The sequence below is a fragment of the Geotrypetes seraphini genome, chromosome 2, assembly GCF_902459505.1.
Source record: "Geotrypetes seraphini chromosome 2, aGeoSer1.1, whole genome shotgun sequence".
Classification (NCBI taxonomy): domain Eukaryota; kingdom Metazoa; phylum Chordata; class Amphibia; order Gymnophiona; family Dermophiidae; genus Geotrypetes; species Geotrypetes seraphini.
Genome location: NC_047085.1, coordinates 328306587 through 328330400, shown reverse-complemented (window position 1 = coordinate 328330400; position 23814 = coordinate 328306587). Strand labels below are relative to the sequence as shown.

The window sequence follows — 23814 nt, the reverse complement described above, 5'->3', positions numbered from 1 at the left end:
TGTGTTCAATTCTGGTCTCCTTATCTCAAGAAAAATATAGTGGCACTAGAAAAGGTTCAAAGAACAGCGACCAAATTGATAAAGAGGATGGAACTATTGCCTTATGAGGAAAGACCAAAAAGGTTAGGGCTCTTCAGTTTGGAAAAGAGATGGATGAGAGGAGATATGATTGAAGTCTACAAAATCCTGGACGGTATAGAATGGTACAAGTGAATTGATTTTTCACTCTGTCAAAAATTACAAAGACTAGGGGACACTCGATGAAGTTACATAAGAACATATGAATTGCCGCTGCTGGGTCCATCATGCGCAATAATTTGATTCATTCACTAGTAAGAGCTAAAATGGATTATTGTAATTCTTTACTACTTAACATTACTCAAAAAGAAAAGCGACGTCTGCAAATTATCCAAAATACTGCTATTAAACTGATCTATAACGCTAGAAAATATGATCATGTTACACCATTATTTATTGACGCTCACTGGCTCCCTATTAGCCATCGCATATTGTTTAAGGTTATGTTGCTTATATTTAAAACTTTGGCTTACAACGAACCCCAGTTTATATCAAGAATGCTAATTCCCCACAGCTCTGCGCGTACACTCAGATCATCTTTTCAAAATCTATTAGTTGTTCCTTCTCTAAAAATAATAGGTACACGAAGATCAGACATGTTTTCTGTAATTGGTCCCCAATGGTGGAACTCTTTGCCTCAACACATCAAAAACGAAAAAGATATCCCCTCTTTTAAAAAATCATTGAAAACACACCTTTTTAAAGATGCTTTTAACATTTAAACCTTTTTTGACTTTTATGATATATTTTTTTAACTACCCTGTTTCCTTTTGATTTTTCCCTTATTTGTCTTTCTCGATATAACAGATGTATCTTTTTACCCTCCTCCCCTTCCAACTAATGTTTGTCCTGTCTTAATCTCAATGTTCATGTATTTTGTATTTTTTAAATTCTATCCTATTTTATAATTATGTACATCGCTTTGTAAACAGATTCAGCGATTCATCAAATATTTAATAAACCTTGAAACCTTGAATGCCCAGCAGTCCACTCACGCAGTAGCCACTAGGTTAAAGACCAGTGCCCTAACTGAGACTAGCCCTACCTGCTTACGTTCCAGTTCAACAGGAGTCTAACTTGTTTCTTTAGGCGCTCCAGTTCCCCGCATTGAGTGCATACATAAAACCGCCTCCCAGAGGGGAGGTAGTCATACATATGGCAAATGGTGCAGAAAACTGGGTAGCTCAACATCTTGCTTCTGTCTGCTGCTTCCATTGCTGTCCGCTTGCTGGTCTGTCTGAAGTGGCTTCTCCCTACTTGCTTGTTGCTTATGTGGCTGCTGTGGTCTCCCTCTGTTCTGCTTGCTTGCTTGTGTGCCTGCTGTGGTTGCCCTCTGCTTTGCAGAGACTCGTCCCTTCTTAAGGCACTCTCGCTAAAGCGAGTGCCTTTAACGCTCGCCTTCAACGCACGCTGAATGGCTGAGCTCCCTTGGCCCCTCCCCTTTTAAGGGGGAGCTCCGGATCCGAGCGCTGATGTCAGAGGGGTGGGCGGGGCTACCTCTCGCCGCTGCCCTTCTTGCCTGCCTTCTCCTGCCCTTCCCTTTCTTGTTCTGATTCCTTCTCTTTCGCTGGTTTTCTTCTCTCTCCTCCTGCCTTCCGACTTCTGGCTCCGACTCAGATAATAGTTAAGCTCTGGAACACATTGCCAGAGGTTGTGGTAAGAGTGGATAGCTTAGCTGGTTTTAAGAAAGGTTTGGACAATTTCCTGGAGGAAAAGTCCAATGTCTGTTATTGAGAAAGACATGGGGGAAGTCACTTTTGCCCTGGATTGGTAACATGGAATGTTGCTACTTTTTGGGTTTTTGCCAGGTACTAGTGATCTGGATTGGCCACTGTGAGGGCGGGCTACTGGGCTAGATGGACTATTGGTCTGATCCAGTAAGGTTATTCTTATGTTCTATGCTCTTATATATTCTTTCTCCGTCTGGCCCAAACCATTTAATGTGTTAAGTGCCCCGTCTCCTACTGAGAAACGCTAAGAATGGACATTAGTTAGACTCTCTACCAGTTTTAAAGGAGTAGTATGCATACGAGCACAGAAACAAATTTGTGTTAGGGCCTAGAAAAAAAACAAACAAGGACGTGCTAAGTAGCTAGACCTCCAAAATCAAAGTATTTCTAAAGTATTATTACTTGAATAAAAGCAAAACAAAAAATAGCTGTACAGATAGGATACAGTCTAATTAGCACTGCTCATGCTGAAAGTGTCTGCCTCTATTGGACAGCCTTGAGTAAGCGTTTAAAGCGATAAATACCTGGCATCTGTCAATGGCTAGGTACTCTGAGGTAAAGAAGAGCTAAACCTAAAGAAGTCAGGTGCTTAAACCCAGTTTAACTTTTTCACAAGGTGATAACCTCCTCTGACACTTTAATCTTACTTACAGAGTGCTCCTGCAGACAGGGCACATGTCAAGTGTTCACTCTGAGCAAATACTGTTTTAGAAAAGAAGCCACTAGTTTAAACAGACACAGATGTATGCCTAGCATTTAACTATTAGTTTGAATTCATACTCCTTTACAGTTATAACTTCTCGTAATGGTTCTACCCACTACATCTATAAAATTGGGTGCCCAATTCATAGAATAAGGGCAGTTGAGTGAGCCACTTCATTTAATAATTGGTATTAACAGTCGATTACTGTCTTAAATAGGTTTTTCTTGGCCTTAATTTGTATCAGGTGGCAGTTGCACGTGCACTGACTTTAGTTACTGTTCTTGAACATGTGCATTCAGTTTTTGCTACATGCAACTTCTAGGTGAGCATAGCCTTGGGAGGGGCGGGCCTAGGAGTTACCCGCACGGTTACAGAATACGGGGAGGGGGGGGGGGGCTATGCCCAGATTTATTTATTTATTTATTTTAAAATTTCATATACCGTTTAAAACTAAGTGGTTTACATAATTTACATACATAGTACCGTATTTTCTCGCATATAACGCGCGCGTTATACGTGGTTTTTACAAACCACGCATACCCTTGCGTGTTATACGCGTGAGTGCGTTGTACAAAATTTTTTTTACATAGTTCCCCCCCGACGTCCGATTCACCCCCCCCGCAGGACCGCTCGCACCCCCACCCCAAAGGACCGCTCGCACGCACCCGCACCCGCACCTCGAAGGACCGCTCGCACGCACTCCCACCCGCACCCCCAGCCTGAAGGACCGCTCACACCCCCACAGCCTCCGGACCCCCCCCATCATGTAGAAGCTCCTACCGGTGTCCTGCTGCTTCTTCTTGGCGGTCCTGGCCCTTCTGTGAGCCCTGCGCCTGCGCTGCTTCTTCCGGCGGTCCCGCCCTTTCTCTGACATCAAGCCCTCTTGCCCCGCCGACTCCCTGACTCCCCGACATGATCGGGGCAAGAGGGGGCTCAAGCCCTCTTGCCCCAGCCAACCGCGGCACCCCCGACACAATCGGGGCAAGAGGGAGCTCAAGCCCTCTTGCCCCCCTGACTCCCCGACACGATTGGGGCAAAAGGGAGCCCAAGCCCTCTTGCCCCGCCGACTCCCCAACTCCATGACAATATCAGGCCAGGAGGGAGCCCAAGCCCTCCTGGCTCTGGCGACCCCCCCCCCCCCCGCTAGTTGTTCGGGCCAGGAGGGAGCCCAAGTCCTCTTGGCGACCCCCCACCGCTAGTTGTTCGGGCCAGGAGGGAGCCCAAACCCTCCTGGCCACGGCAACCCCCTACCCCCACCCCGCACTACATTACGGGCAGGAGGGATCCCAGGCCCTCCTGCCCTCAACGCAAACCCCCCTCCCCCCAACGACCCCCCCCCCAAGAACCTCCGACCGCCCCCCCCAGCCAATCCGCGACCCCCCTGGCCGACCCCCACGACACCCCCACCTCCCTTCCCCGTACCTTTGTGTAGTTGGCCAGACAGACGGGAGCCAAACCCGCCTGTCCGGCAGGCAGCCAACGACAGAATGAGGCCGGATTGGCCCATCTGTCCCAAAGCTCTGCCTACTGGTGGGGCCTAAGGCGCCTGGGCCAATCAGAATAGGCCCGGGAGCCTTAGGTCCCTCCTGGGGGCAGGGCCTTGGACACATGGTCGGGTTGGGCCCATGTGCCTCAGGCCCCGCCCCCAGGAGGGACCTAAGGCTCCCGGGCCTATTCTGATTGGCCCAGGCGCCTTAGGCCCCACCAGTAGGCGGAGCTTTGGGACGGATGGGCTAATCCAGCCTCATTCCGTCATTGGCTGCCTGCCGGACAGGCGGGTTTGGCTCCCGTCTGTCCGGCCAACTACACAAAGGTACGGGAAAGGGGGGTGGGGGTGTCGTGGGGGTCGGCCAGGTGGGTCGCGGGTCAGCTGGGGGGGCGGTCTGAGGTTCTTGGGAGGGCGGTCGTTGGGGGGGAGGGGATTTGCGTCGAGGGCAGGAGGGCCTGGGATACCTCCTGCCCATAATGTAGTGTGGGGTGGGGGTAGGGGGTCGCCGTGGCCAGGAGGGTTTGGGCTCCCTCCTGGCCCGAACAACTAGCGGGGGGGGGGGGGGTCGCCAGAGCCAGGAGGGCTTGGGCTCCCTCCTGGCCCGATATTGTCGGGGAGTTTGGGAGTCGGCGGGGCAAGAGGGCTTGAGCTCCCTCTTGCCCCGATTGTGTCGGGGGTGCTGCGGTTGGCTGGGGCAAAAGGGCTTGAGCTCCCTCTTGCCCCGATCGTGTCGGGGAGTCGGGGAGTCGGTGGGGCAAGAGGGCTTGACGTCAGAGAAAGGGCGGGACCGCCAAGAGGAAGCAGCAGGACACCGGTAGGAGCTTCTACATGATGGGGGGGGTCGGGAGGCTGTGGGGGTGCGAGCGGTCCTTCAGGGTGGGGGTGCGGGTGCGTGCGAGCGGTCCTTCGGGGTGGGGGTGCGAGCGGTCCTGCGGGGGGGGGGTGAATCGGATGTCGGGGGGGGGCATCAGGCTTTCAAGGTGGGGACAGGACTTCAAGGGGGACAGGAGAGTTGGGGCGGGCGAAAGGAGAATCGGGGTGGCCAGAGGAGAGTTGGGGCGGGCGAAAGGAGAGTCGGGCGGCGACGGGAGAGTCGGGCAGCAAGCGCGGTATATGGGTGTGCGCAGTATATAAAAATTTCTGTACATAAACTTGTGTTTTCCGTGCGCTATACCCGTGTGCGCGTTTTACACAGGTGCGCGTTATCTGTGTGAAAATACGGTAATTAAAATAGACACATGTTAAAACAAATACATGATAAAATAGACATATGATAAAATAAACATGCAAACAATCCTCAGAGAGATACCATAGTTTCCATAATAAAAATCGTGGATAATTCATCAACTTTACCAGAAATAACTAAAAAAAAAGGGCATCTACAAATAACTGGGTCTTAAGAAGTTTTCTAAACCTGCCCTTTTCACAGCAATTTCGTATTTGACTTAACTTCTGCACAACAGAAAGTCACTTTACCAGTCTCAACAAGTCTTGGCTTCACAGACGTCCTCAGTAAAGTTAAATTCTCAGAATGCAAAGATCTTTTTGGTATATAAGCTGAGCATATTATTCTTAAACAATTCCGGGATGTTTCCATTCAAGATTCTATAAAAAATGCCTAAAGTAAGGTGCCTAGATCTGCATACCTAGCCAACTCCCTTTTTACGAAGCTGCGTTAGGCTTTTTTAGCACCAGCCGTGGCAGTGTTAGCTCCGATGCTCATAGAATTCTTATGAGCATCAGAGCTAGTACTGTTGCAACCTGCGATAAAAAAAGCCTAACGCAGCTTCATAAAAGGGGTGGGGGTGGGGGGGGGTAATTATTTAAAAAGCTTAATCAGCACCAATAATAAGAAATTAGCACCTTATAATTGGCTTAAATTAAAATTAATTGGATGTTTTGCATTGTAATATAAGTAGCAGGGAGACTTCAAGCAGGATCGCAGGATCAACACTTATTGGCAATACCCTCACTAAAAGTTATCAATACAAGGCGTCACACCATGTTCTCAATAACAGCTCCTCAATCTTGGAATGATCTCCCACTTTTTCTTCGAGAGGAAAGGAACCTAGATAAATTTAAATCCAAACTTAAGAGCTTCCTTTTTAATGATGCTTTTAATGTATAAATTTTATATTCTAAAACTTTTTTACTTTTCACTTTTTATTCTATATATTAAATATAAATTTTATTTGTTACCCTTCCTATTGTTTTTTCCTTAAATGTAATTAAATTAAATTAATAATGATTGTAACCCTTTAAAAAACCTTCCTTAGCTTTGAAATGATATGTAGAAATTATGTATAGCAATGTCTGTAATTATATTGTTTGTTATATTTGTCTCCCCAACTGATTTTTAATGAGATTGTACATCGCCTAGGAAATGTGATAGGCGATTAATCAAATTTTTGTAATAAACTTGGATAATAAACTTGGATAATATTAGTAAGGTGTGTAGCATAATTTCAAAGAAAACCGTAGTGGAGATATCAGTGGCATTTCAAGTTTAATCAAATTTGATAAATCGCTTATTACATACTAAGCGAGTAACAATAAAATATACGTTATACAGCTTTAAAAGGGGATAAAAACAAACTGACAAAACAGACAGACTCAGATACATAAGGGGAGGGAAAAAGTTACAAAATTACTGTTATTCAGATGAGAAGAAAGGAAAAGCCAAATAGGGAAAAAACATAAGGATTGGGATAAAATTGTTAAAACGGATTGTTTAAAGATTAAAAGAAGCTTTAAAGAGAAAAGTTTTTAAATTGGTTTTAAATATATTGAGGTCTTTAACTTCTCTTATGTATAAAGGCAGGGCATTCCAGGTAAGAGGGGCCATGACTGAAAATATGTCATGACGTCTGGGATCCCAAATCTTATTGACTAAATTTTTTTCTGTTGGAGAAAATTTCAATAAAATAATTTGAAATTAAAAAAAAAATAAAAAAAAAATGAATTGGATGGTAGGTGCCTGCCACTATCAGGTAACATGGCATAAGTGTTCGTGCCTAAGATTAGGTGTTTCCACTACTATTTTATAACAGCAGTTCTGCGCAGAACTGCTGTAATAGAATTTGCGCTCGGCGCACATCGTCCTGGCGCCTAAATTTCAGCTTAACTTTGCTGATCACAGCTCTCAATTCAAATATAGTTAAATTATAAAACTATAAGTGTAAAGTGCTCAGACCCTATGGTTATGCCCAATGTTTTTCATCATCCACTTGCAACATCAGATAAGTGATTTTATCGTTATTTAAAACTTATCAATTATTTTGTATAGCGAGTGGTTTGGGACCGTAAAGAGCAATGACGGTCCCATATTAACCATAGGCTGTTGTTATCACAGCATGATTTGGTTACGGGTCTGAGCACTTTACACTTACAGTTTTATAATTTAATTATATTTGAATTGAGAGCTGTGATCAAGAAAGTTAAGTATAAGTAATCGTCACAGATTGCAAATAAGTATCTCCCTATTTGGGTTGAGCCTAAATTTCAGCACCATTTATTGAATTTACCCCATGAGGGCAACAGTATAAGAGGACACCTAGCTTAATAGTGCAGAAAGGTGTTTATATTTTGTCTATAAAGACTCTTGGGTGCCTACATGTCTCTAGAAAATACTAGCACATATTCTGCAGAAATCATGCCAAGATTGAAGGCTGGAAAATCAAACGGCTAGCTCATACAAACTGGTTTCATAGAAACAGGAAGAGGTTCCTGTTTCTATGAAACCAAGATTGAAGGCTGGTGCATTAGGGGCTTGTTCCCACTGCAGGCTGTGAGACCGAGGGCTTCCCTTTCACTCTAAATAATTTTGGTAGGTTGTTGTTTGTTGGGCTGTCTCTTCCTCCCACCCCTCCTTTTGGGTCTGGGGGAGACTTGTTCTTCTCGACATATTTTCAGTACTCCTCTTTCTGGGCTTCATGTTGCAAGATTGAAGGCACAAACATTATGCTTGCTCAAAAAGAGGTGTAAACGTATTCAAGGATTTTCTAAAATACACATGTAAACTGTGACTCCGCCTGCCCTCTGTCCACACTTTACCTCTGCGCATGACTACAATACATGGACATGCTGGCTTGCACCACCTGTACTTTTAGGCATGACCTAATTTTATAAGAACCCATTTATTTGTATAAATCAGCATTTTACCCATGAAAAGAGTTTACGGTATGTTATGGTATGGTAGCTTTATTTATATCCTGCCCTTCCACAGGGCTGGCAATAAGCAAAAGCATGCATAATACTGAAAAAAACAAACAATAGCACATCAGAGCCAGAAAAGTTTATACAGTCAGTGGATGTGAGTTAAGATCAACAGTTCAAGAAATAATGCCTCAACCTTGACTCGAAGGAGAATAAGGCCTAAATTCTTTAAACGGCACTGTAAGTTAGGCGGTGGTAGGTGTCTTACTACCGCCTAACTTAATTGTTTTAATTGGTTCAATCAGCGCAGTAATTTACTGTGCCAATTTAAAATCCAATTAAAAACTCTTAAAAAAAAAAAAATGTAGGCGCCCAGAGGTGCTTACAAAAAGAGCATCATGTCTCCAGAGTTGCTTAGCAGTGCCTAAGGTCGAAGCAGATGGTTTGCACTAGAAATAAACCTAGGAGCCATTAGGTGCCTCTATAGCTGCAATTCACATTGAAAATAGGTGCCGGTAATGTAGGCCTTCAAAACAATGGCCTATATTTATGGTGCTCATCTTTGGCATTAGCCTCAATTCTGCAGATGGAGTCATAATGGGATTGACACATGACTGGTGCCATTTTTGTAAACGGCCGCTGATTAGGCGCCGTTTGCAGAATCTGGCCCTAAATTACATTTCTATTCCACCATTACCTTGCGGTTCAAGGCGGATTACGTAAGAATTATCATGAAGTTACAAGATATATAGGCAGATTACATAAGAATTGTCGAGAAATTAAGGTAATACATGTTGGGTAAATTTTTAGATTTGATAGGAGTAGACAGTGTGGTAGGTGGAGCTGGTCATGTTAAATAGGTTTTATGTATTTTTTGAAAAGTAGAGTTTTTGTTTCTTTTTTGAAGGTTTTGTAGTCTGTGGTCGAAGACAGCAGATTGGTAATTTGTCTGTCTAGTTTTGCTGCTCTGGTGGCCATTAGATTGTCATATAGTTTTTTTTCGTTTGACATTTTTGGTTGGCGGGTGTGTGAATAGGTAGCTTATTCCAGTCCAATGGACCAGCCACAGAAAAGGTCCTGGACTGCATAATGGTCAAAATAAACTGCTTTAAATTGAGGACTGCCCAGCCATAACAGGTCAAAGAGTGGTGGGCCTGTCATAACATAACACAAAACTCACTTGTATACCGCAAATACCATTAAGTTCTATATGGTTCACAAAGACTAGTAATACAAATGAATAGACAACCGATTTCTAACTTCCAAAGTGTTCCCTGAAAAGATACGTTTTTAAGGCACGTTGGAATTTTGAATATGAAGTTGGGAGTGTAAATATATAAGTTAAATCCCTAGTCCACGAGGCTGCCTGAAAAGATAATAGTCATTGCTGAAATTTCTTGTATTTACATCCTTTCACAGAAGGGAAAGAAAACAATGAATGAGTTTTCCTAGGATGTTTAGAATTTGTCGAGGAACATGGGGCCGAACTGCAGTTTATACAATTGTTCTTTAGGAAGGAAATTTTGAAAGGAGCGTCCTAAAAGTTAGGCAGAATGTAGGCACGCAAATGCCAATATTCTAGATATTTACATCAAACTATTATTAGGCACCGCAATAAATATACTAAAACAACTTGCTTAACGCTGATATTTCTCAAGCTGCCAAAAACTTTCTTTTTTGGGCTTTTCTTTTTTAACACACTGGGGGATCTTCAGAATACCACCCGATCAAGTAGATCATTGGGATCAATTAGATCAGTGTGGCAGCACTCCTCACAAGTTCCCCTTTTCTTTGATGTGTACTCTAATGTTCCCTTTAATATTTATAAGTTAAATTTATATTAATTATGCCAACAGTAATTATCTATATTTCTATTTTTCTATATTTCATTGTTTCAAACATGTGCGTACTATGGGCTCCTTTTACAAAAGTGCGCTAGCGTTTTTAGCGCACGCACCGGATTAGCACATGCTAGCCGAAAAACTACCGCCTGCTCAAGAGGAGGCGGTAGTGCCTAGTGTGCGCGGCATTTTAGCACCCGCTATTCCACGCGTTAAGACCCTAACGCGCCTTTGTACAAGGAGCCCTATGTATTACTAGAACAAAGACTTAGCTTAGTCAAGATCATTGCTGCACCAGTTCCCCTCCGACGTGTTTCATACTTCTTCCGGGTCGGGGTTACTGAAAGTGCAGAGTTCATAAGCAACTCGCTTATTCCATGAAACAATGTCATTAGAGTACACACCAAAGAAAAGGGGAACTTGTGAGGAGTGCTGCCACACTGATCTAATTGATCCCAATGATCCACTTGATCGGGTGGTTTTCTGAAGATCTCCCGGTGTGTTAAAAAATAAAAGCCATGAAAGAAAGTTTATGCCAGCTTGAGAAATATCAGCGCTAAGCACGTTGTTCTAGTTATTTACATGCATATGTGACAAGAACCTGGCTTTGTGCACGCCTTTGATAGATAATACTGTACTTTGCAAATTGGGGTTCCGATAGGTGCACACTTTGGGGCTGATTCTACAAACAGGCATCCTGAATGTATGTGGCGGTAGGTGTCTCACTGCCAGTCGGGATGCACGTAAAAAAAAAAAAAAAATGCAGGTGTGGAAAGATACTTACATTGTAGGCATATGTCTCACATCTTCTGAGATGCGTGGAGATGCTTATGGATGCCCAGGTATGGCATGCTCTCCACCAGAAGTGGCCTTGGGCGTCCATAAGCATCCCTATGCGTCTCCGTAGGCATGAGACAGATGCCTTAAAGGTAGGCCTGTAAAATGCTGGCTTTCATTTAAGATGTCTGTTAGCAAAAGTAGACGCAATTCTCTACAGGACGCCGATGCATGATTGACATGTGATCGGTGGCCGCTTCTTAGGCAGCTGCCAAGATCGGCGCCCTTTAGAAAATCAGGCCCTTACTGAATATGATTAATTTACAGAATATGTGGATAACTCCCAAATCTAAGAACAAATACTTAGACTGTGGCACATACTGTATATGCTAGTGTTAGAAATTAGCACCTACTTTCCTATATAGAATAGGCTCTAATTAGGTACCCTTTTATAGATTGCCCTCTATGGGCTAGATTCACAAAGCATACCAATCGTGTACCGATCGGTTTGCGACCCTTTGCGACCAGATTTCCCTCCTGCACTCTCCAGCGATCTGCTTCAAATCCGTGCATGAAAATGAGGGGAAACACATGCAAAGAAGGCAGGGACACAATTCACCAAGCAAATTTGGGACACCGATAGGGTTGGCCGGTCAAGAATAGAAGCGACTGCTGGGAACCAGTTGCACACATCTCTGCCGACTCTCCTGCTCCATTGCCCTGCTCTCTGCCCCGATGCTGTGTAGGAAGAAAGGCTTGCAGCACCGGGGGAATAAACACATTCCTCCTCGCGGCTCCTGTCCTTGCTCTGCTCTCTGCCCTGAGCTCTACCTCGCTCTTCCAGCCCTGCTTTCTGCACCGAGCTCCTACTCTCTGCCGCCTTCCCTGCAGTGTGAGCCCGCGGGTTTACAGCGGGGCTGCATGCCGCAGTGCAGCCCCGCTTTAAACCCATGGGCTTGCACTGCAGGGAAGGTGGCAGAGAGAAGGAAAGTCTGGGCAGCAAGAGCAGGGCTTGGCTGGAAGAGGAGAGCAGGAGAGTCGGCGTGCGTAAAAAACCAAAACAAAACAGCAATTAAAAAAAAAACAACAACCTGGACACAAAATACATGTGCAGACCATCTGCAGGGAAAGCAGATGGTCTGCGCATGCATGGGGATCACGCACCAGCGATCCGGGCAGGCAGATGGGGGCGTTCCTCTGATCGCCCCCATCTGCATATTTTTGTTTTAAGAATTCATTGGACCTGCCCGGATCGAGCCCAATTGGGCAGGTTCGTGAATCTAGCCTTTAGGGCTCCTTTTACTAAGATGAGCTAGCGTTTTTAGTGCACACACAAAATTACCGTGCGCTAAACCGCACAGTACGCTTTTAGAATAACGCCAGCTCAATGCTGGCATTAAGGTCTAGCGTGTGTGGCAATTTAGCGCGTGCTATTCCATGCGTTAAGGCCCTAATGCACCTTAGTAAAAGGAGCCCTTAGTGTCTTTATTGACATTCGTTTGTGATCCATTTTGGACATATCGGAGTCATGGGATATAAAGAGAGTAAATAAAATAAAGTGTATATATCTATGTAAACCAAGGTAATAAAAAATAAAACCTATTTTTTGTTTGCTCCATTAAACTGTTTGGGAAAATATCTTAATGCACTCAACTAGACATTAAGTATAAAACAAAACACATCTGAAATTACTGTTCGAGAACAGAAATCTCTTACTAGGGTTGAATATATTCTATTTCAAAATGAAATGCTTATTGCTATTGATCTTTTTCTTGTCTGAGAATCATATATGAACTGAGGAGAAAAAGTGCTACGCCTTACGGGAATCTTTTTCACTTGTCTACATTATGTTCTCTTAACATTCACGGCATTGCATATCATTTTGTGTATTGCACTTTTACCTTTTCTGTCTCCTGGCTTGTCTTCTTGCTGATCTAGTGCATTCTGTGGATCTACCTCCCTGGGATGTGGCGGACTGGGAGAGCAGTACTGTGGAGCTGAGACATGCATCACTTTTGCAGGCTGATCTCCATTTTTCAGGATGTGACTCTTCTCTGAGTGCTTCTTTCTGCACAGATGTTTTTTCGCTGTTGCTTCTACCAAATTCCAATTAGGTTCTATGGCAGGAAGGTGCATTAACTTATCCCAGGCTGGAAGACCATCTTCAGCAAGGTCCATAAACACTGTTTGATAAGATGTGGGTACTGTCAACATTTTGCTCTGCTGAGTTTTGGAAAGCAAATTTTAGTTCATTTCTTTGGAACTATTTTACATAGGTGCCTCTTCTCTTCACTATCTACATAAGCCACAGTATTTTTGAACCAAGCACGTTTTGCTACCATAATTAATTAGTGCTTTAAGGGAGCACCCCGATATCTCGTTTCCTTCCACTTCTCTTGCAAACTAAGCATATACTTTTATCTCTGTGCAGAGAATTGCACTGGATGCACCTCTCTCTCTCAGAAACATACCATGGATTATGGGCCAAGTGTGAGATTCCATCAATTTATTGCCTCATCTCCAAGACCATTTGAGGTGCTGTGGATCAAGGCTGGCCATGAACAATTTTCAGATTTTTAGAACACAAAGCATTAAGGATTCAGCCTTGTTTGACTGTTCTGATTGGAGACTGACCTGAAGGACCCTCTGTTACCCTGGTCTGACATTCTCATGCAGAATTGCTTTTCTTCTACTGCTCTCTGAAGATACATTTCAAAATACAAAGTTTGGGGGTTTGCCCGAAAGCATATCTATTTTTCTTTTTAAATAAAATAGTTGGCCAGTTCAATCCAGTCCTCAGAGATCCCCAAGACAATCTGGTTTTCAAGATACCCACAATGAATACGCAAGAAATAAATTTTAATATAATGGAGGCAGTGCATGCAAATTTAGCTCATGAATATTCACTGTGGCTATCTTAAAAGACAAGGCTGGCTTAGGGTTCCTTAAGGACTGGGTTGAGAAACCCTGCTCTAAAATAAGCCCCTCATTTTTATTTTAATTAATATACATCTATTTACTTAGTACATAATTCTATAAATGGCATCTAAAAAAATGGGTGCTGACATTGGTGTAGTAAGGGGAGGCGGACCACCCTGAGTGCCATCTTGGTGGGAGAGATGGCACCTCTCTGACCCCCCCAAACTATGCTCGCGCCCTCCCTTCCCCCCATACCTCTTTAAAATCTTTGCCAGCTTGAGCAGCTATTCTAACTTGCTGCTCGTGCTGGCCTGGCTCTCTCTGAAATTACTTCTGGGTCATGGAGCCAGGAAGTGACATCAGATGGAAAGCTAGTGCAAGCAGCAGGCCAGAGAAGTTGCTCATACTGTCGATTTAAAGAGGTACTGGGGTGGGAAGGGAGGGCTTGAGTATGGCATGGAAGGAGCGGAGGGGATGGGTGGAGAGGAGGAGGCAGGGGGGACACCACCACCCTGGGCCCCTCCTACCCTCGCTACGCCACTAGGTGCTGATAAAAAGAATGCTCAGTGCGATTCTATAAAAGGTGCTGAAAGTTATGTGTCATTTATAGAATAGCGTTTAGCGCCAGGAAACGTACATAAATTTAGGTGCAGGCAACGGAAATGTGGTATAAATCCTTGCACCTAAATTAGGCGTGGATCCCTCTTACTGTACAACTACGAGCATAAATTCAAGGAATACCCCAATCTGCCCATAATGCTCCCATTTTCATGCCTTTTTTTTTTTTAACTAGTGTGAAAAATTTAATTAAAACCAATCAGCACCACTAATTACTCATGTAGATCCTAAGTGGCGTGCACAATTTTTAGTGCTTGCTATAGAATTCAGGAGTCAAATATAAGGAGGGAGGGGGGGATTTGAACTGGACTTCTTTAGTTCTCAGTCTGCTGTAGTAACCATTAGTCTACTCATCCACTTCTCAGCTACGATGTGGTTCATGTCCTTTAAGGAATCCCATGTTTTACACTCACTATTTGTGCAAGCACCTGGGGGAGAAAGGGAGTGCAATATAAAAGCATTCTTATTTCTGGAAGTTGCATTAACAAATGAAATTTTCATGACCTAAATACTCTAAGCCCCTGAAATGCCTCTTTTAATATGAAGATACGTATATTCTTCTTAGTCAAGAAGAGGAGAGCAAATTTCAGACATGGACAGTTTATCCAAATATATGGTTTTGATAATTACCCTTATTATTCACACACAAGCAAATTGAGTTATTTGACATAGCCTATAATTTATAGAGATTACAAACATATCCTTTGTCAAAGGGCACCAATAAAACAAAGCACAGCATAGATCACTATTTGTATTACAGAAGAATTTACAGAGAGATCAATGACAAAATTAGCAAATGAAAAAAGATGAAATTTAAACCTACCTGTTAATTTCCTTCCCTTGAATCCTGCTAGACCAGTCCGGATGGATGGGTTTATGCCACCCTACCAGCAGACAGAGGAGACAGAAAACACAGCTTTGCAGTGACATTACTACTGCTTAAAAAGGGGTTGTACCTCCAATATATTTGCCACAAATTTGAAACAAAGCCAGCAATTGAAAAGGTAATAACAATGCAACCAAAAACAAAAAGCCCTTTGGAACATGGGAACTTATCTACTAATTCCAGCTCTAGGAGAATCACTAGCATAGATGGCTACTTTCTATTTCCAGAAACAAAGTCCAGAGAAGCAATCCCAAGGTAAGAAAATCAATGGAAAAAAAAGTAGGGCTGAAGAAGGGACTTCAAAAAAAGCCAGGAGAATGCAGAGTAAAAGTTGTAGTTTATTGTGTAAATTCATATAAATTCATGGTGAAATATCTAGGCTTAAAGTATATGGGATAGAATGGCAATATGTTATAATATTTTTTTTCCTTGGTAGCCCTGATCTCTGTTTCTTGAGCATGCATTTTTTTGACTTGTAAATTGTAATTCAAACGCATAAATAAAAGCTAGTCCTTGGTTCCTGGTGCCTCTGATTGTTTATTTTTTAAATTGCTGTTTATTTTTCAATTGCTGTAAGGTTTGTGCAAAATAGAAAAAGTTATCTTGGAATGCTGGGGGACAAGCTATTCTTTAATGATAGACCTTCTAGCACAAACCTTTGCAGTGAGAAGGAAACAGGACAACAACTTAAAAATAGAAGACATATGCGTGTTTTTAATGCTCTTTCTGAGTACAATTTTGCCCTCATCTCGGCCTTTCTTCATAAATAGGAGAGAGATGCACTGATCCTAATTTGTCTAGCCCCCCCCAAAACAAAAACAGAAATAAAAAATCTCCTCCACATGGCATTTGGATTACTATGAGCCAGCCATCTGGCTCAGAAATGCACTAGGTAAATAAACAAAGAATCATCCATCTCTCCCTCATCCAATTGTCCAGTCACACATAATGACTGCAAAAGAAAACTTTGAAAGTGACTGCCTGTTAGCAACCTATGCATTCCTGAAATCAATTAAAACAATTTCAACTAAAGATAAAAATATCTATCCATTCAGTCTTGTTAAGTCTCCCAGAGGAAGATTCTCAAAACTCAGTAAAATCCGGCGAGTCGATGTGTCCATAGTGGGAGCGACTTTTGTTTTACAGGCGATTCTCAGCACAATAACATGCAAATTATATGCATGCTATTTGTGCATAGAATCACCTAGCGAAAGTTCAGAAGAGCAATCGCTAAGCACAGATCCCCCCTCCTGTCAAAGCTGCTTTCCCTGCCCTGATCAACTGAGCCACCGGTCTCCAAAAATCCTGCCAGCTCAGCTGATTATCTGGCAGGAAGAGCAGCAGAAAGAAGAGACCTCCTTGCCTGCTACTTCCTGGATCCCCCTCCAACACACTGAACAAGATTGACAGGAGGGATGCCCACTCCCTCTGGCCAGCAGGCTAGCCTCTTCAAAATGGCAGGCCTTCCCCTTCCCGGTGCATCCAAGAAGGGGCCTAAGGTGCTGATTGGCCCAGGCACTTAAGGCCACCTATGGGCCTTAAGTGCCTCAAATGGGCCTTAAGCGCCTGGGCCAATCAGCGCCTTAAGCCCCTTCCTGGTGCATCCCAGGATGCACCGGGAAGGGGAAGACCCACCATTTTGAAGAGGCTGACCTGCTGGCAGGAGGGAGTAGGCATCCCTCCAGCCAGCTGTCATCAGAAAGGTGCAGGGGTGTTGGGGATTGATGGGGGTGGGGGGAATCTCTGGCGGCAGGAGAAAGTGGACAACCCTCCTGCTGGGGGGACAGGGATCCCAATCAGTGCTCAGGTACTGACCAAAAAGTAAGGCTACAACAGCTCAGACCCTGTCGGAAAAGTTTGACCGCACTTGTGGCACAACAAGGTTAGGGAATAACCCAGCAATGATAGATAATTGCCAGGAGTGCTCCTTTAAATATTGATGAGCCCATTTAAAAAAAAAAAAATTCTTTATTTAGTAATTTTAATACAATAATCTCAATGAAATGCACAGTTAGCATTAAATATAATTCATAAACTTAGTAAACTAACAAGAATACTACATCTTATTAATATTACAATAAAAATAATCCCATCCCCTATCCGCTACCTCACCCACCCCTCCTCCCAGAAGACCTGGTTTCAAAACCCCTAGGAGTAGGAGAATTCTTCATTTAGCTTCTTTTTCCAGCTCAATATAAGTCTCCCATATGTCATTATATTTTACCCATTGATTAGTTAAAAGGGCTGAAAGTCTATATTTTTTACAAACTATTCCTAAACGTTCCCTCACATCCCTCAGGGGGGTTACATTTAACATACGCCATTGTTGAGCTGATGTCAATCTAGCAGCTATAAATGCCAGGTCCAAAAGTTTAGATTGAGAAAGTGTTAAACCTTCTATTCTTACTCCCAACAATGCCCTTTCAGCATCCGGCTTGTGGTATCTGGATTAATCTGCTTACATAATCAAAAACTTGCTTCCAAAACTTTTGGACCCTTTGCCATTCCCACCACATATGATAAAATGTACCTCTTTTACCACATCCTTTCCAACAGGTAGCATCACTCTTCTTGATACATTTACTAATTGAGACAGGGGTGGTGTACCTAGCTGTCTGAAAAATATGTGATACTATTACCCCCCACTCATCTAGGGACCATTCTTTCCCCAAATCTTTTCCCCATGCTTTCATATATGATGTTTTGGTTATTTTATCCTCATTTATAATTTTATATAACCAAGAAATACACCCTTTTGCCACCGGTTCTCCTAGCCTTTTTTCAAATTCAGATTTCTTTAAGATTCCATCATTTTTCATCTTATGTGTTGATATATAGTTTTTTATTTGTAAGTAAGGGAAAAGATCTCATTTCTAGTTGAAATTGATCCTGAATATCTGTGAAGGCTTTAACCTCCCCATCTTCCACTAGTTGGCCAAAACATACTAACCCTTTTCCTCCCACTTCTTAAAAATTCCCCCCTCTCTACCTGGTGTAAAGTCTTGTGCATATAATATAGAGGAGAAAAAAATACCTTTTTCTCTACCTAAAAGTTTTTTCCTAACTCCCTTTCCAGATTTTCAGGGAACATGTACTAAAAGGATTATTTTATTTGTTAAATATTTTTCTCCCAGCCATGGTAAGTATTTCAATTTTCTTATACTTTCTTTCATATCTAGCATTGCTTGTTCTATTTTTACCCAAAGCTTAGGAGGAGATGAATGCCATTCAACTATTGCTCTCAATTGAGCTGCTTTATAATAATTCTCCAAAGAAGGTAAACCTAGTCCTCCTTCCGTCTTAGACTTAAACATTGCTTGCCTTCCAACCCTTGGTCGTTTTTCCCCCCATATAAATCTCAATATCATATTATTCCATTTTTGAAAAAACTGTTTTGGGATTTCTATCTTGGAATAAGTAAAGGAACCTAGGGAGTATCATCATCTTTACCACTTCCATGCGGCCTAACCAGGAAATGTACAACTTATTCCACCTATCTAGATCTTTCTGTATATCCTTTACCAATGGTATATAATTTTGTTGAAACAAAAGTGTCCAATCTGTTCCCAAACTTATTCCCAGATAATGAATAGGGTCCTTTACCCATCTCAGAGGTATTGATCTTTATAATTCCATAATCCTTTCTTTTTTTATATATATTCTTTATTCATTTTCAAGATTACATTAAGTGTTAAAATATATTCAATCACATAAACAATAAATACATCACTTAGAAATAATCATTGACACATCTCACAAATTCTTATCCCCATCCCTATCCTAACCCACCCTCCCATATATTCCATTATCATATAAAACATGTAATAATAAAATCCCCTCCTCCCTGCACCTTAAATTAACAAATAAATATAAGGGAACCAATTTTGAATTAATCTTTACAATACTTTGTTAATGGTTTCCACACATCCTGAAACTTTTTAAAATAACCCCGCTGTACTGCAATAAACCTTTCCATTTTATATATATGGCATAAAGAGTTCCACCAGAAGCTATAATTTAATCTCCTCCAATCCTTCCAATTAAATGTGATCTGCTGAATGGCAACTCCATAATCCTTTCTATTGATGCTGAAATATTCATCACTTCCGTCTTATTTAAATTGGCTTTAAACCCTGATAGTTGGCCATATTCACTCATAATATCTTTAAGTGTAATTAGAGTTTTCTCAGATGCCTCAACAATGATGAGCCCAATTTACTACCATTTTAATATTAATGACCTCGTTGTACTACATTTGCATGGCAGAGTCGGAGACTGCTAGGAAATTTGGAAAAGGCCATTCTGATAATTGGCCGGTAAAATACTGGCACTCTAAACTGGCTGAAACTGGTTTAGCGACCATGTTAAGGGCACGGTAAGTTTTGGGAATCCTGCCCCCAGTTGCTTCTGTGCAGATGAATACATATAAATTTGTGGAGGTATAAGCACAATAAAAAAGTTTAAAAACCAAAACAGGCATGGGTTTGTATGTCTGTGACCTCTCTCTAGACAGTGTAACTATGTTTTAGCTTAATAGTATCATTGCAAATTTGACAGAGCAAGATTTATACAAAGGAAGTAAGAACATAAGAACATAAGAAGTTGCCTCCACTGGGTCAGACCGAGGTCCATCTCGCCCAGCGGTCCGCTCCCGCGGCGGCCCATCAGGTCTGCGACCTGTGAAGTGGTTTCTGACCACTTCTATAACCTACCTCAAGTTCTATCTGTACCCCTCTATCCCTTTATCCTCCAGGAACCTATCCAAACCCTTCTTGAACCCCTGTACAGAGTTCTGGCCTATCACTTCCTCCGGAAGCGCGTTCCATGTGCCTACCACCCTCTGCGTAAAAAATAATTTTCTAGCATTTGTTCTAAACCTGTCCCCTTTCAATTTCTCCGAGTGACCCCTAGTGCTTGTGGCTCCCATCAGTTTGAAGAATCTGTCCTTATTTACTCTCTCTATGCCCTTAAGGATTTTAAAGGTTTCTATCATGTCCCCTCTAAGTCTCCTCTTCTCCAGGGAGAACAGCCCCAGCATTTTTAACCTGTCAGCGTATGGAAAATTTTCCATACCTTTTATCAGCTTAGTCGTCCTCCTCTGCACTCCCTCGAGTACCGCCATGTCCTTCTTGAGGTACGGCGACCAGTATTGAACACAGTACTCCAGGTGCAGGCGCACCATTGCGCGATACAGCGGCATGATGACTTCCTTCTTCCAGGTTGTGATACCCTTTTTGATGATGCCCAGCATTCTGTTTGCTTTCTTTGAGACTGTCGCACATTGCGCCGATGGTTTCAGTGATGAGTCGACCATCACCCCCAGGTCCCTTTCCAGGTTACTCACCCCTAGCAGTGTTCCCCCCATTTTGTAGTTGAACATTGGGTTCTTTTTCCCTACATGCATGACCTTGCATTTCTCTACGTTAAAACTCATTTGCCACTTTTTTGCCCAGTCTTCCAGTCTCGTTAGGTCCCTTTGTAGGTCTTCACAGTCTTCCGTGTTTCTAACCCTGCTGCAGAGTTTGGTGTCATCAGCAAATTTGATAACCTCACATTTTGTCCCCGTCTCCAGATCGTTAATAAATATATTGAATAGTAGAGGTCCCAGCACCGACCCCTGCGGAACTCCGCTCGTAACCCATTGCCAGTCTGAGTATTGGCCCTTGACTCCAACCCTCTGTTTCCTGCCCGCTAGCCAGTGTTTGATCCATCGGTAGATATCCCCTTGCACCCCGTGGTTCCACAGTTTTTTAAGTAGCCGTTCGTGAGGTACCTTGTCGAAGGCTTTTTGGAAGTCAAGGTAAATGATGTCTATGGATTCACCCTTATCCATCTGACTGTTTATTCCCTCAAAGAAGTACAGCAAGTTCGTGAGGCATGACCTTCCCTTGCAGAAGCCATGCTGGCTCGCCTTCAGTTGTCCATTGTTTTCTATGTGTTCGCAGATTGTGTCCTTTACCATTGCTTCCATCATTTTTCCAGGAACCGAGGTCAAGCTCACAGGCCTGTAGTTTCCAGGGTCACCCCTTGATCCCTTCTTAAAGATGGGTGTGACATTTGCTATTTTCCAGTCCTCTGGGATCTCCCCAGTTTTTAGGGAGAGGTTGCATATTTGGCGAAGTGTCTCTGCTATTTCGTTTCTCAGTTCTTTTAGTACCCTTGGGTGGATGCCGTCCAGGCCTGGTGATTTGTCGCTCTTTAGTCTGTCTATCTGTCTGAGGACATCCTCTTTGCTTACCTCTAGTTGTACCAGCCTTTCGTCGTGTTCTCCGTTTATAATTACCTCGGGTTCTGGGATATTGGATGTGTCCTCTCTGGTGAAGACCGACGAGAAGAATTTGTTTAACCTTTCAGCTATCTCTTTTTCCTCCTTTATCGCTCCTTTCCTGTCTCCGTCGTCCAGTGGTCCCACTTCCTCTCTGGCTGGTTGTTTCCCTTTCACATACCTGAAGAAGGGTTTGAAGTTTCTTGCTTCTCCTGCCAGTCTTTCCTCATATTCTCTCTTTGCCTTCCTGATCTCTCGATGACATTCTTTCTGGTGTCTTTTGTGCTCTTCCTGGTTTTCCTTTGTTGGATCCTTTTTCCATTTCTTGAAGGATGATTTCTTGTCGCTTATCGCCTTTTTAACTGCAGATGTTATCCATGCTGGGTTTCTAGTTCGATTTTTTTTTGCACCCTTTCCTAAACCTTGGGACGCACAGGTCTTGTGCCTCGAGCACTGTGCCTTTAAGCAGTGTCCAGGCTTCCTTTACGGTCTTCACCTTCCCTGAGTTGCTGCTGAGCTTTTTTCCTACCATTTTCCTCATGTCCTTGTAGTTTCCCTTTCTGAAGTTGAGTGCTGTCGTTTTGGTTCTTTTCACCTTTGATGTTCCCATGTTTAATTTGTACTGGATCATGTTGTGATCACTGTTCCCTAATGGTGCTATTACCACCACTTCCTTTGCGGGTCCTTCTAGCCCGTTGAGGATTAGGTCTAGAGTGGCATCCCCTCGCGTTGGTTCTGTGACCAGCTGCTCCATGAAACAGTCCCTTACCGCCTCTAGGAATTTAGTTTCTCTCGTGCAATTTGAGTGCCCAGTGTCCCAGTCTATTCCCGAATAGTTGAAATCCCCCATAACCACCACCCTTCCACTTTTGCACACCTGCCTCAGTTCGGCCTCCAGTTCCAGGTCGTTTGCTTCTGACTGTCCTGGTGGGCGATAGTACAATCCCAATTTGATGTCAGCTCCTTCCCCTCCTGTCAGCTTAACCCATAGTGACTCCAGACTGTCTGCCCTTATTGTTGTTTCTGTTCTGGATGAAGGAATGGAGTCCTTTATATACAGTGCTATTCCTCCCCCCTTTTTGTATGCTCTGTCCTTCCTGTAGAGTTTATACCCTGGAAGGGCCACATCCCATTTGTTGTCCTCTGTCCACCATGTCTCTGTGATTCCTATTATGTCTATGTCCTTATTTCCGGCTATAACTTCTAGCTCCCCCATTTTAGTCCTTAGGCTCCTAGCATTTGTATATAGGCAATTTAAGTCCCAGTTTGTTACCTTTTCTTTTGGATCTACTCTTGATTTGTTGCTCCTGCTGGTCTCCTCACGTGTTGCCTCCTGTGGTGTGTCTATCCCGTCCTCTGCCCGCTTTTTTGTTCTTTGATAGCCCTCTGGGTCCTGCTGTTTCCTCCTTGTCTTGCTCTTTATTTCTAGTTGCCTCTCAGGTCCCTGTGCTGCATCTTTGGGTTTATGTCCATAAAGTGTCCATTTTGTCTCTAGTCCACTATCGCCATTTCCTGTTTCAGTATCCTTGCTTGATACTGTGGTCCGATGTGTCGAGGTCAGATCGACTATCAGCTTTCCCCTTGTTATCAGTTTAAAGTCATGTCTATGCAGGTCTGGATGTTACGTGCCAGCATCCTCGTCCCAGCCGTGCTCAAATGCAGTCCGTCTCTCTTGTAGAGCTTGTTTTTCCCCAGGAAGGTTGACCAGTTCCGTACAAAGAGGAAACCCTCCTCGTCACACCATCGCCTCAGCCATCCATTTGTTGCTTGCAGCTCGGTCTGCCTCTTTGCATCTGCTCTTGGTACTGGCAGGATCTCTGAAAAGGCTATCTTCCCTGTTCTCAGCTTCAGCTTCCTCCCCAGGATCTTAAACTGCTCGGTCAGTGTAATCATGTTGAAATTCCTTCTGCTGACGTCATTTGTTCCGACGTGGATTATCACTGCTGTATCCTCTGTCTCAGCTCCCTCCATGATACTCTTGATTCTGTCGGAGATGTCCTTTGTCCTCGCCCCTGGGAGACATGTCACTAGGCGATCCGCTCTGCCTCCTGCTATGTGACTGTCCACCTCTCTCAGGATTGAATCTCCCACCACGATAGCAGATTTTCCTCTCCTCAGCTTCCTCCTGGGTCTCAGGTCTGTGTCAATGATTGGATCCTCCAATCCTTCCTTGTCCTGGTTGGTTCCTCCGCAAGGTTCCTCTCCCTCGGCTCCTGGTGGGTCCTGGTGGCTCCTGGCGGGTCCTGTCCTCCATCCGTTTGTTCCCTTCTGAAGAGCGGGTGATCCTGTGTTTCTACCATCTTGCAGGCCTCCTCGATGAATCTTTCAAGCTCTCTGACCTGTTCATGGATGT

General features: G+C 43.5%; 1 protein-coding gene across 2 annotated transcripts in view; it reads right to left on the bottom strand.

The window, feature by feature from the left end:
• THRB (thyroid hormone receptor beta) overlaps window positions 1-23814 on the bottom strand; it is a 236230-nt gene that overhangs the window by 83180 nt on the left and 129236 nt on the right. For both annotated transcript variants that reach the window (XM_033930174.1, XM_033930175.1), the window contains one exon: window positions 12675-12956. In XM_033930174.1, coding sequence (XP_033786065.1) covers window positions 12675-12956 — 282 coding nt within the window. The remainder of the gene's footprint in view (window positions 1-12674; window positions 12957-23814) is intronic.